The 13,439-nt window shown below is 31.3% G+C and overlaps 1 protein-coding gene across 3 annotated transcripts in view; it reads right to left on the reverse strand.

Annotated features, from left to right (window-relative positions):
* Nucleotides 1–10,809, reverse strand: part of LOC107070280 (Fanconi anemia group J protein) — a 47,668-nt gene extending 36,859 nt beyond the window's left edge. The window contains exons 1-4 of one of the 3 annotated variants that reach the window (XM_089179605.1): nucleotides 10,443–10,809; nucleotides 9,889–10,374; nucleotides 9,495–9,816; nucleotides 9,303–9,414 (exon numbers count right to left, since the gene is read on the reverse strand). In XM_089179605.1, coding sequence (XP_089035731.1) covers nucleotides 9,303–9,414; nucleotides 9,495–9,816; nucleotides 9,889–10,373 — 919 coding nt within the window. In that variant the 5' untranslated portion in view covers nucleotide 10,374; nucleotides 10,443–10,809. Of the gene's footprint in view, nucleotides 1–9,302; nucleotides 9,415–9,494; nucleotides 9,817–9,888; nucleotides 10,389–10,442 lie in introns of all 3 variants that reach the window. The other 2 variants (XM_089179604.1, XM_089179603.1) reach the window with 2 other exon arrangements.
* Between the last annotated feature and the right edge of the window lie 2,630 nt (nucleotides 10,810–13,439).

Genomic DNA, 13,439 nt, shown 5'->3' on the forward strand with positions numbered 1-13,439 from the left:
AGGCATCATTCTAAAATATTTTTAAAAAAAGATTCATCAAAGATTTTACAATAAATATTTTTAAAACATTTCTAAAATATATGACTGATAGAGTAATTGTTTTGCAAGTCTCTGAACGCGGACATTTTCACCTTGTAGAAAGAGATTTTTTAGAAACCTTTTTGAAAGGGTTTAAAGCTTTTCAAGAAATGTTTTAGAAAGTTTTTATGTTATGTGGGATAGGACACTTGATGTCTACACGTAGTTAAAGTAATGGTTTTACTAATTTGGTTTGTTTGAGTCTATAAAACTTGCCACTTTATTGGCAATCATTCGGTTCAATTTACTCGTCCGATATTTGTCTCGAACTTTTAAAAATGTTAATTCCGATTTTTGTGTTTCTTTCATTTCGATCAATTCTATAATATCTGATACCTCTATCTATGTACTATTTAATAGTTAGATAACGATGTTCGATTTGAATTTGATGGGGCGAACGTAATCCTTCGTTATGCGTGAAATCCTATTACCTTCTATCCCAATACTCGTTTTAATCAATTTTATTAACGAATAAACGAAAATATATCTTCTTATTTCAGAGTAAAAGTTATTAGATAATCAGATTTTTCTTCTATTAGATAGTTCGGAAAGTCGTTTTGTTTTTTGTTAATGCAATAATGGTTGCATTAGTTGATGCAAACCGACAAATATTAACACATGAGATCAATGAGAGATTAAATTTATCAAATTCAACTATATTTATGACCACTTGAAAGGTTTAGGTTTAACCTCTCGAAGTAAAAATTATCTTCCGAAAATATATCTTTACTTTTAGAAGTTTGAAATGAAAAAGAAGAAAACAACAAACAAAAAAGAAGAAGATATGTAATTTAGGATTGAAATAAATAATAATTAAATAAAAATGAAAGAAGAATGTTTAATTAATAAGAAAATGTTTTGAGAAGAAAATAATAATGTTCTAATTCTTTATAAAAAAAAAAAAGAATCTAAGGATTTACAAAGATTACACATCATTTTGATGACACCCGTTAGAAAGGGTTCGTGTCTCGAATAACTCCTGAGCTTAAGCTGAACAAGTTTCATCTTTATTCTGGCAGAGGGTGCCACCAGTTTCGAACTTGAATTCTACCCCCCAAAAAAAAATATTTCGATAAGGCGGGTTATTTAAAATATTATTTTGACAATAAAATTAAACTGAATGGATTTAGTCGATTTTGTTATAAAAAAAGAAAAAAAAGGAAAATAAAAAAAGAGTTACCATGTGAACTTATGGGGAGAAAATTGAGCTGTACAAGAGACGAGAAGACAATCGAGAATAATTTCTTCTATGACACAAAAGAAACATTTATTAAACAAAAAAAAAAAGTAAAGAAAAAAATGACACCTATTATCCAATGCTGAAATTTTTGTGTTCTTTTTTCCCCACCTAACCGGAAGATATGCATCATTCGTAATCTAATTACAATAAGATTAAAATTAATATTATTTGTTATTATATTATAATAAAATATTTCTATAAAGTTAATTTATTAAGTTAATAATAATTATCATAGAAATAATAATAATAGTTCATTTGAAAATTCTCGAGTTGTTGGAGGCATCTCTCGTTGATCGTCGGCGGTAGTTTGCAACTGGTAATTAAGACAATTAACGGTCATTAATTAGCATTTGCTTGCATCTAGAAGGAAGATAAAGAGAGAGAGAGAGAGAGAGAGAGAGAGAAAGAGAAAAAGAGAGTTGAAAAAAAAAATAGAAAATTTTCTGCGAGGTAAACGTTTTCTTGCTAATACTAATGCATTAAACTTCCGTTTCCTTAAAAAAAATTCTCTTCTTTCTTTGATCGTAGCTCTAACGTTTCAGAATTTTCTCACCCTATTATTTTATACATTATTTCGACACTCGATTTTATAGTACGTTTCAATAATATAAAATTATATAATAATATTTTATATTATAATACTAATATATACTAAAAAGATAAAAGATAGATAAAATGATTATCTAGAGAAAGAGAGAGAGAGAGAGAGAGAGCATAAAAAATAAGAGAAAATAAAAGAACCGAATCTAATAATATTATTAAACGTAAATTAAACACACACGGTAAAAGTGAAACCTTCAAAGAAAATTAAGCTTCAAAATAATTGAATTTTAATACAGCTCCATCTATTGAAAGAACCTTACAGAACCTAGATAATTTCTAAATAAAAATCTTTAAATTAGTAATAAAAAATAATTTTGCTATGTGTTGGGAGTTACGAGAACTATGTTTAAGGGAGGATTTACTATGTATTAACCTTCTTATTACTAAGTAAATTATTCTTTTCTAGTATGATAAATAAATAAATCATTATCGAAAAGAAATATAATTATTAATCAATAATATATATATATATATAAGAAGAAAGATAATATAACGTTTATATCAGCAAGTAAAATAAAATAAGAGAAAAACGTATATTGAAAATCACGTATAAAGGAATAGTGTGTGAAAGGAAGAGAAGAGAAGTGTAGAAGAACGGAAAGGACATGGCTGCGTGTAAATACGTGTATGTAACCACGCAGAAAGAAAGAAAGAAAGAAAGAAAGAAAGAAAGAAAGAAAGAAAGAAAGAAAGAGAGAGAGAGAAAGAGCAAGGGTGAACCACGAGCGGTTTCTTTGATCTTACTCACACGCTCCGCTAGAAAAAGACATACACATTCTCATAGCGTATAGAAGAACACGTTTTCTCTCTCTCTCTGTCTCACACACATATACTACACACGCATACAGATGGGTACACTTACACAGATATAAATTTCGGTAGAATTCGCATCGCTTCTCTATGTCTATCTTCCGCAATGTTCCAATACATATTCATGATCGGTGGAACTCACATACACAAAGTTATTTCTAACGAATAAGAAATAGAAAGATAGAATGAGACAGATGTATATGTATATATATATATATATATATATGTATATAGTAAAATAAGGACAGCAGTAGCCAGAGCAAGTAAAGCACCTTTTGTTTAACTTCGTGTGCACGCATATTGTGCGTATGCATGCTATAAATTTGTATACCATTAGGAGTGTATATGTACGTATGTGTGCGCGTATGTGATAGGGGAAGTGCATATGCAGCTTAGAATGCATAGGAGAAGTTTCTGCACTTAACTAAGCGGCTCGACTACTGATCGTTCTATCTCTTTCTCTCTTCCTCATTGCTTTGAACCCTTTTCTTCTTATTTATTTAAGAAAGATAAAGAAAGAGAATGTCTATCTCGTTCTTCTTCCTACGCTCTTTGAAAGCGCATCCAAGTACTGTTTTCTACTTTAAAAGGTAAAACACAAAAAGTCCTTATAAGAGGCTCTTCGAGGAGTATGTGTATTAAATATATACTAACACGTTTATAGTATTTCTCATTAATTATTATAATAAATAAGAATGTTATTTTTATTATTGACTCTTTGCATTGGCACAGAATTTCAGATAATAAAATGTCCCTATGTTGCACGTTTTAAATGAAACAAAATTGGTGTATATATTTTTTTATTAATAAAGGTATTACATAATGTAAAAACATTAATAACCAAATTAATAACCAATTGCTTAGGGTAAATAAGACGAAATATAAACTTATGTGTAGCTATTGCAATAATATTTCGAGATGGGACTAAAAACGTTCCACCACCGTGCATTACGGTGTACCAAAAAGGTGACAAACTTTTAATCCCATCGTGCCCCAAAGAGGGCACTATGAATCTATGTCCTAGATATATATTTAAGGAAAATTTCAGCGATGTTCATTTAAAATCGTGCTAACGGATTAAACTCTCTATTCGAATAGCTTTGACTCGGTTCGATTACAGATTTAATCGCGATTCGATTTTCAATTTGATATGGGACTCGGAATGAAAGATCGCTTTTTAGCCGTACATCATCTGTGAGCAAAAGTTAACACAGCGGTTTCAAATTTGTTAACTATTATATGGTGTTGAATAGAAAATATCTGCGATTTTATTTCATAGGTTTCATGGAAAACAGAAAAAAAAAATAAAGATAAAATGAAATGAAATAAAATCAAATACATATTATATATAAAAGGGAGAAAAAAGGGAAATAAAAAAACAAAAAAAAAGAAAAACATTTTCAAACTGACCAATTTGTTTGCGCTCAAAAAAAAAAAAAGGAAAAAAGAGAGAGAGGGAGAGAGAAAGGATCAACGTAAATATTGCCAATTGGATGAAAAATAAGAATACCGCGTTTTCCCGTTTTATTTCCTTTTTTTTTTTTTTTGTGTAATCCTGAAACGTTTGCCAACAAATATATTATTTCAATTCTAATTGTAAATGTTATAAAATATATACTATATTATATAAAATCGTAAATATATTGTAAAAGTTTGACCATAAGAACGGTATCGTAAGTAATCCCCCATGAGATGCATCGACGCGTATAGAAGTAAGATAAGAAAGGAACTTAGAAAATGCGTTCGCGGAAAGGAAGTTCCATCGGTGGTTGGTTACTGCTCGATCAAAGGATCTTCCTTCGGTAGAAAAGAGATAGAGAAAAGAAGAGGAGAGAAAAGAGAAGAAGGAGAAGGAAGAAGGAGAAGAGGGGTCCGTATAAAAGAAGGATCACGAAGGAGCTGGAGAACGTTCTGGACCACCCGAGAGAGAAGTTCAGAAGTGCTGGTTGGGAAGCTGCGGCGCCCAGCGTGACTTTAGGGGGGTCTCTTATCTTTCCTTTCTTAACCTGGGCCCATTCCCACTATCTTTATCTCTCCCCCCATCCCTCTCTCCTCTCTTTATTTCTCTATTTAAACATTTACATTAATTTTTGATTAATATCATTCTATAATACATATTATCTACATTTGAATTCTAACCCAATTTAAATTACAATTTATCGATTATGAATGAATATTGCATTTAAACCAGTTAGTATCAGTTTTAACTATTTTTGTTTGTTTTGTTTTGTTATAATTACAATTACTAAACAAACATGCGTTATAATAATGAATGAAAATAAATCAATCAGGCGCATTAGCATTCCACGAAATTCTTTTCTCACAATCAGCTAAATGTTCCTCTAACGGAATTCGAACGAAAGATTCGCGAAACTATCCAAAAGAAAGAGAAATAAATAGAGAGGAAAGAGAGAGAGAGAGAGAGAGAGAGAGATCGAAGAACAGTAGCCCTGGAATGGTGCAGGGCTACCCGCAGAGCACGGTTACTTGCTGTGGCAGCTTCGCGAAGGAAAAGACAAAGGAGGGCCCACGCTTTCATCCATGCCGACATTAAGGTACCTACCGTATACGCTCTTTTGCGACACAATAAGGTCCGTATGCGGGTCCAACGGATCTCACGTCTTCCACCTATATACGCACATAAGCTTTTCTTTACAATAAGAGAGACTCTCTCCCTCTTTCTTTCTGTTCAGTTTTTTTTCTTTCTTTCTCTCTTTCTCCTTACTTCGTTTTTATTTTGTTTCTCTTTCATCCCTCACTCTCTCTTTCTCTCTCTCTCTTTCTCTCTCTCTATCATGAGAGATATTATATCATCCGATAATAGCGTTAAATTAACATGAAGAGAGAAATAAAGTAAAGATTGGGATATGCTCTTGCATACGTGCGCATGTGTGTGTGTGCTCATGTATAATAGTTGAACATGCTCGTTTATGAAGTTTCGCGACGATAAACCGCAGCTAGGAAAATTGCCGAACAAGCGACGCCCAGCGAATAATTGATTATGTGGGAGACGATGGTTAATGGGGGGGGGATGGTAGGGGGGCTCCCAATAATTTATAAATCGATCCGATATTATATAGAGTATGGAATACCGATAGAAAATGTGTTTCTTCTTTTAGGTGAATTAACAAAAAAAAATATGGTCAAGTGTTTGGAATATTTTCTATTTTCTAATGAAAAAAGAAAAAAAAAACAATTTTTAAATAACAATAAAAATATATACGTGCATTACACGAAAAACAAACTAATGAGAGAAATAATGAATAATTGATAAATAATAATATATTCGTAGAAATGTTAAAAAGATAAACGGAGAAAGGAGATTGCATGCCGAAGCTACAAAATGGCGAAGACTCCGAAGACTATAAGAGACAATGTATAATTCCACGTTCACCGATAATTATTATGACTTTCCAAGTTCCCTTGGTCGTACAATGGGCACTCCTCCCCTTCCCCTCCCCCTCTTCTCCTCCTCTCTTCATTCCCTCCACCTACTTTTTGCTACCGGTTATATTTCGAAGTTCTCCTCCCTCGCGAGAACGGCACCAGGTAAAACGGCCTTTCTTCTCTTTCTCTTCGTCCTTCCCGACGTCTTAACTCGACAAAGACGACGACGAAGAGGACGAGGACAACGACGACGACGACGACGACAACAACGATGTTCACCAGTAATAATAAAGTGACATTAGCGAGCATGCGATCCTGCGATAAACTTTCCAAATTTATTCCTCTTACCCTCTCGATGTCGTCGTTTCCCTTACTATTGTTAGCTAGCCAACTACCATCAGCTAAATTCGTCACGAGCATTTTAACAATGTCTCTCATTTGTTATCGAATTTATACACGCGAATTATATTTCTTGATTTTTTTTTCTTTCTTTTTATTTTTATTTTTAAGACACAATTACTACACATGAAAATCTAGTACTAATGAGAATTAATAATTTTCTTGTCTTTTTTCTTGTTGAAAAGTGTTTACAACAAAATTATATCAAAAGATACCTAGAGAGAAAAATTTCAACTCTTTTTCTTGTTTTTTTTTTTTTTTTTCTTTGAATGAAAAAAATTACAAAAATTTTCTATCACAAGAGCTGATAAAACAGGAATCTACAAATAAGTTATACACTCTTTCTCTCTCTCTCTCTTTTTCTCTTATCGTATTACATAAAATGTCAAACGGTAGGATTATTATTCAAGAAGGAAAGGGAACTAATTGGATTCGAATTAATTTGAGTAGGAAAAAAGGAGAGTAAGGACTCGTGGCCTCTTTTTACAGAAAGGGGGTAGGGTGATGGTAGGTAGAAAGAGGAAGAGGAGGAAAGTAAGCGATAAATCTCGCGACACCCCTACTCGTCGAGCGAGAATCTTATCGATTAAACTACCAGAGTCTCGCGGATGGGAAAGAAAGATTTTCCATTCTTCCTCGAGCACCTAATTTATGCGACCTCTCAAACGTCGTCGTCGTCGTCGTCGTCGTCGTCGTAGTCGTCGACGTCGTCATCGTCGTCGTCGTCGTCGTCTCCCCGTTTGCCTAAGTTTACAATTTCGCGGCTAGCAGTACCACTCGACCTCAGACAGAGCGTGACGGTGGCCGGGTTTTAAAGCATAAAAGAAATTATAAGCTGGTAAAAAAAAAAAAAAAAAAAAGAAAGAAAAAAAAAGAGAAAAGGAGAAGGATAACGCGGCCTCGAGCTATGGTGACACAGTTATACCTAAGTACCTGTGCCTACAATCGGTCGTACCACGAACGAGGGTGGCTCTCTTTCCTCCTTATTTCCCTATTTCCACTCTCATTTATCTAATTATCAAAATTGTATCATTCACCGCAAAAATAAGTGTATATATTTCAGTGTCAACTTTCAGGAAATGAAAATAAATTGTATTTAAGTTTTGGTAGGTACCAGTCAGTACCTAACATATTTCTCTAATTTACTATAATACTTATATTACCGTTTATTATTCTTTTTTCCTTCGATATTTACTTTACATTCTTATGTTTCCTAATATTTTAATCTTATCTTATCTTATCATAAGATATAACAATCCTTGTAATATTTCCTTAATATTGTATTATATTTATCATTTTGTAAACATCATATTCTTCGTTCCTTAATGTATCACCTAATATATTTTTTTTTAAAGACAATTTCATTATTATTCCAAAATTATTGACTAATTTGATATATATATTTAGTATGAAAAAAATATTTAAACAATTTAATAAATAAAAATAATTGTTTGATAGGAGAAATTCACTGAATGACTGCGATTTTATATATATATCTATATTATATATATATAAAAAAAAGGAAAGAAAAAAAAAAGCCATTGCAAATAGGAAGAAGAGAGAGTAAAACACGCAAATTTGACGTTAACGTCGGGGAGCGTTTAATTTGACGTGAGCCTCGAAATGGCACGCGATCGTTTGCCTCCCGAATGTTTGCAATGCTCCAGACTCCTCCTCGTCGTGAACGCTGCGTGTTCGACAGATTAAATTTCGAACCATTATTGCACCATAGCGATTTCGTTGGTTCGATCACGTATCGTTTACATCATTTTCATCTATTCTATACTATTACAAATATTCTACATTTGTACAATATATATATATATGTTTCTTCGTGTAAACTTTTTTAATATTATCTAATATAAATAAATGATAAAACAAATTCTATGTATTGTTGATCATATCACTTAAAATAAGCCACTTGGGATACATATAAACAATACAGACACATAATAAATTTATAGAATATATATTTATATGAAATAATAATAATAATAATAATAAAAAGAGAAGTTATTAAACAAAATATTATTATTTTATATCGATTAACAAATACTAGTAAATAATTGAATGAGAAAGATTCAATAAGGTATAGTATACTTTGGTGATGTTCACGAACTGGTACCATGACGCATATTTTTAAATGAAGTCTACTATAATTATTTAGAAATTGCGCGAAATCAGACAACAATTAGTTGCATGCATGCACGATGTAGGCAAACTCGAAATTACCAAGAGTTGCTACATAAGGGTCACCATTAATGGCAAAAACAACTGGTTTAATAATTCAAGTTAATATGCAAGAGAGAGAGAGAGAGAGAGAGAGAAAGAAAAGGAAAATATCTACCTAATTGGACAATTTTTCTTTGCTCAAGAACGAAGGAGCTTATTAATTGACAAGACAATTATAAATCTACATGTTTTTTAATTATACTCTTATATTTTCTAATTCAAATGTAAAACAATTTATAGTGTTATTTGATTTTTTATGGTATATTTTATAATTATGTTAATAAATTAATTAACAAATTATTATTAAATTAATTAATAAATTATTTTATGTTATGTATATATATGTATATATATATATATATATATATATATTATGTTAATTAATTTATTATAAATATAGTAAATAATGTATAGAAATTTGACAAGTAAACGTTAACGAAATTTGTAAAATTTTATCAAATATTAAAAAAAATTTCTATTTTAAATAATTAAGAGTAGGAATAATTAGTTTAATGTTTTGTTAAAAATATTAGTGCTTAGAATGTTCACTCACCAACAAATTTAGTTTGCCAAGCCAATGCGCTGCAAAGTAGAGCTAAGGTCTTTCCGCTACCGGTAGGACTTTCGATCAAACAGTTAGTTGAGTTCATGCAATTTTTAATGACCTGAGACAAAAATAATAATTATATTAATTAAATTGTTATTTTATAAATTGAAGAAATAACAGTATTAAGAATAAACTTACTATTCTCATAACAGATTTCTGAGCATCATACGGTACCACTGGAAATGTCACTTTAACACCGTTGATGAGATACTCATTGTTCATTTCATTTATTGATACACATTGATCTTTGTTATTTTTCCAAGCAGCAGGTAGAGTGGATGCTGATGAAATAGATGTTGTCGAAGTGGATTTTGTCAAATCAGCTTTACTAATTTGGTTTCGATATGAACTATGACCATATGTTTCTTCGCACCGCGAAGTCAAATCTTTGGTAGGAGAGTCTTCGCATAAGTTTATAAATTCAATACCTTTTTTAGTTTGGAATTTAGATGAATCCATTCTGTAACAATATTTTCATGGTAGATTGGAATTTGATGAAGTAACTGTTATCGGTGTGAGTATTTCTATTTACCTATCTTTACCCTTTTTGAATTTCCGCTGTGGATTAGCTTTACATATTTTGGGCTTCTTCGATGTCGTAGCATTACAAATTGGAGATTTAGCTCTACTTTTACTTACTTCTATAATACATTCAACATGTTTTTCGCAGACATTTTTAGAAGGCTTGTATGTTTTAGTTTTTTTTACATGTTGCTTCACTATAGAGCGCTGAGTAAAATCATACTCTTCGGTATCGCTGCTTGTATCAGGTTTGATTTCTTCTATCGATGAATCTTCCAAAGTAATATCTATTATCTTTTTTGGAATGTCTTTCTCTTTAGTACTTTTGTTTAAATCATTTTGGATAACATGCTCTGATGAGACACACCGCTGAGTATATGTTACTTTGATTTGCGAAGAAATGTCATCGGTGTCTTTGGTGTCATCGGTGATGGAATTTTTGCAAAAATTTATAGAAATATTTTTATTATCTATTTGAAATATTGATGAATCCATGCTGTAACAATATATCTACAGATAACATTTATGTACATACAGTTTAATATTAAGAATTTCAAAACTAACCTCTAATTAATATACAAATAGATGGTATGTAACACTTTCTTTTATTCTTCACTTTCTATCTGTCATCAGCACTTATATATATATAATCTATAATTGATATAAATAATCTAGAACGTGATATATTAAATAAAGATCAAATATATAGTTAAAATAGAAAACTTATTATAAGCTGGTCTTATCGCGCCACGCCACGTTCTCAAATCAGCAGACACGTTTTTCTTGTAAACAAACACACACTATGTGTCTAAAATGACACATTACTTTGACAAATCGATTATTATTGTAATTATTATTGTTTAAATTATGTTTATAAGATTTTCAATTATTGAATAATAGCGTTGCACAAACGAAACGACATGAAAGTAGTCGAAACAATGAAAATGTTAAAGAAAAACATGTGAATATCGTTTATGTTATTTAAATTGAATGATCACGTGTTATTTAGCAAGCTTCCTATTGGTCGTAAGTTATTTGGCTAGAAATATTATATAGTAACATATCTAGTTTTGTGTGTACATATCTTATATTAAAATAGTTACATGTGAATTTTGTTAACACCATAACGAATGTCAAGTATTTTTGTGATCATTGGGGTTTTGGTGGGAGTGCATTGTTAAATAAGAATGTACATTTTGTATTATCTACCAAAGTTACCAAGAAGATCGTGGATCTTTCGAAAAATTTCCGCTTTATTTCGGGGATTTATGTTTCTTAACGCTATGGAAGGATTATAAAATAAAGAAAATAAGACAAATTCGGATTCATGCTCTTGGAGTTTGGTGGAGCCGGTAGTCACATCAAAGGAGTAAGAGAATTTAAAACCCATATCGCGTGCGTGTGTCTTGAATAAGGAATGTTATATTAGCCGTGCGCGTCTTCGGGAACATCTCTCAACACGAATGCATGAATCCTTATCAAATTATTCTCAACTTCCCACGGATTCTTTTTTTGCGTTCCAAGTAAGTAAATATCAAAACAAATTGTTAATATTGTTATTATTATTTTTGTTTATATTTTGTGTCTATGACGTAAATTATAAAGAAGAAAAAACAGTGCCGTAGATATAGGGTGAACAGGCCCCGTGGTGGGTCACGTACTTGTAATGAAATTATTCTTCAAGTTAGTATTCCAATTTCTACTCACGTTTCAGTTTAAACGCAATTTCCTACGTTCCTGGACTTTCACACGATTATGATAACTATCTTAACGATAATGTCTCCAGTGCGAACGGAACCAACTTTGAGAGATGTTTTTCTTTTATTTCAATTTTATTGTTATAATAGTTGATCATTTGTTCATCTTTTTCTTGTTTTCTTTTTTCTTTTGTCTTCTTAGTTTCATTTTTTTCAATGTTACATTGTTTCCTGATCTCGTAAAATGTTTTATTTCTAGTATCATGTAGGAAATCTTAAAGACGATCATATAATTCATAAGTTTGACCACTGGACCGTAAGTTATGCATATCCAAAACGATCTCCATAAAACATACGGAGGGGTGGATCGGAGTCATTACTAGAAAATGTGGCAAATTGTGTGTAACAACCCCTCTTCAACGTTCGTAGAATGCGAGATTAAATTCGGTCCGAGTAAACCGTTTCACACAACCCTCGTCACAACGTGCTGTTCCTTTTTATTTTTTTCTTCATCTTATATACTTCATCATACATCGTACTTTTGTTAATGTTTTTCAAAAGAAAATCTTACTTTAGAATACGTTTAGAAAGTATTTGCACTAATTTTTTTCTTTTTTTTTTTTTTTACTTAAAACGAAAATGTAAATGATAAAGTATTTCCTTATTGGGTGGACAAGCTTACCCTATTCTAAGGGTGGAAAGAGAAAATTGTACAATGATAGAGGGTTGAAAAGAAGTTGGAGGGAAAGATTTCCGGTCTTTAGTCCATATTTCGTGGTCACCCTTAACAAATTCGTAGGACGAATGTGTGTTTTTTGTGGTCACCATAAGCAAAAGAAAAAGAAGAAGAAGAAGAAGAGAAAAAGATAAAAAAGAGAGAAAAGAGAGAGAGAGAGAGAGAGAGAGAGAGGAAAATATGAAATATAAATAAAACATATTCTTATATTCCGGCGGCAAATGCGATAAAAATGCGGGAAGATCAGAAAAGATGTTTCAGGAATATAAAGTAGTTTCTTTCTTCCCTTTTCTTTCTTTTTTTTTTTCTTTCTGTACCTTCGAATCAATTAGTTTAATTTTTTTTTGCTTGATCGCCCACGTTCAAATTTTCGTTCTACCTTTTAATTCTATATTTTTTTCTTCTTTGGATCTATTTCGTCTCTTAACATATATTTTCTTTTCAATTTATATGATCGTTCCGTCGTAAAATATTTGAAAAATATAAAAAGTGTGTGTGTGTTTTTTTTTTCAAATAATTTAACAGTACATTAAAAAAACATTTCAAATCATTCGTCTGACAATGAGTGATATCACATGATTGAGATGAATCTTCAATCTTCCAGCATCTCTATAACATCCTTTAGGGTTCCAACGTATATTTCATAATCCGAATAATTTATCATTATACCAAGTTAGAACGTTCGTCCATGAGAATGAATCAGAGAAAGAAGATCCTTGCTCCTTTTTCTTTTCTCTCTCTTATTTTCTTGTTTCTTACCCAAAGAGGAGCTGTTTTTCTCCATTTCTTTCCTTTTTTTTTTCTTTTCCTTGACAAAGCATTGCGTCGTCCGAAATCACAGTAGGATCTCCCTTGAAAGAATATTATATGCGAACGAGTACCGAATGTTAAAAAATTCCAGAAATTCGCGAAAACGTAAGAATTCCTTGAATATGGAATAAGTTTGTTTGACCAAAAAATGATGTTGCAGTAAATAAATATGATGTAACATTGAAAAACTAACGATTAATCTTTCTCACTTACATTAATGAAGAAAAAAAAAAGGACATTAAGATATTCCCATCTTATCGGTAACGCGAAATGTCCCATTTAAGAGAGGGCAAGGGGAAAAAACAAGACGATAAAGGA

The sequence above is a fragment of the Polistes dominula genome, unplaced genomic scaffold, assembly GCF_049000335.1.
Source record: "Polistes dominula isolate Pdom_NZ unplaced genomic scaffold, Pdom_raw_medaka contig_27, whole genome shotgun sequence".
NCBI lineage: Eukaryota > Metazoa > Arthropoda > Insecta > Hymenoptera > Vespidae > Polistes > Polistes dominula.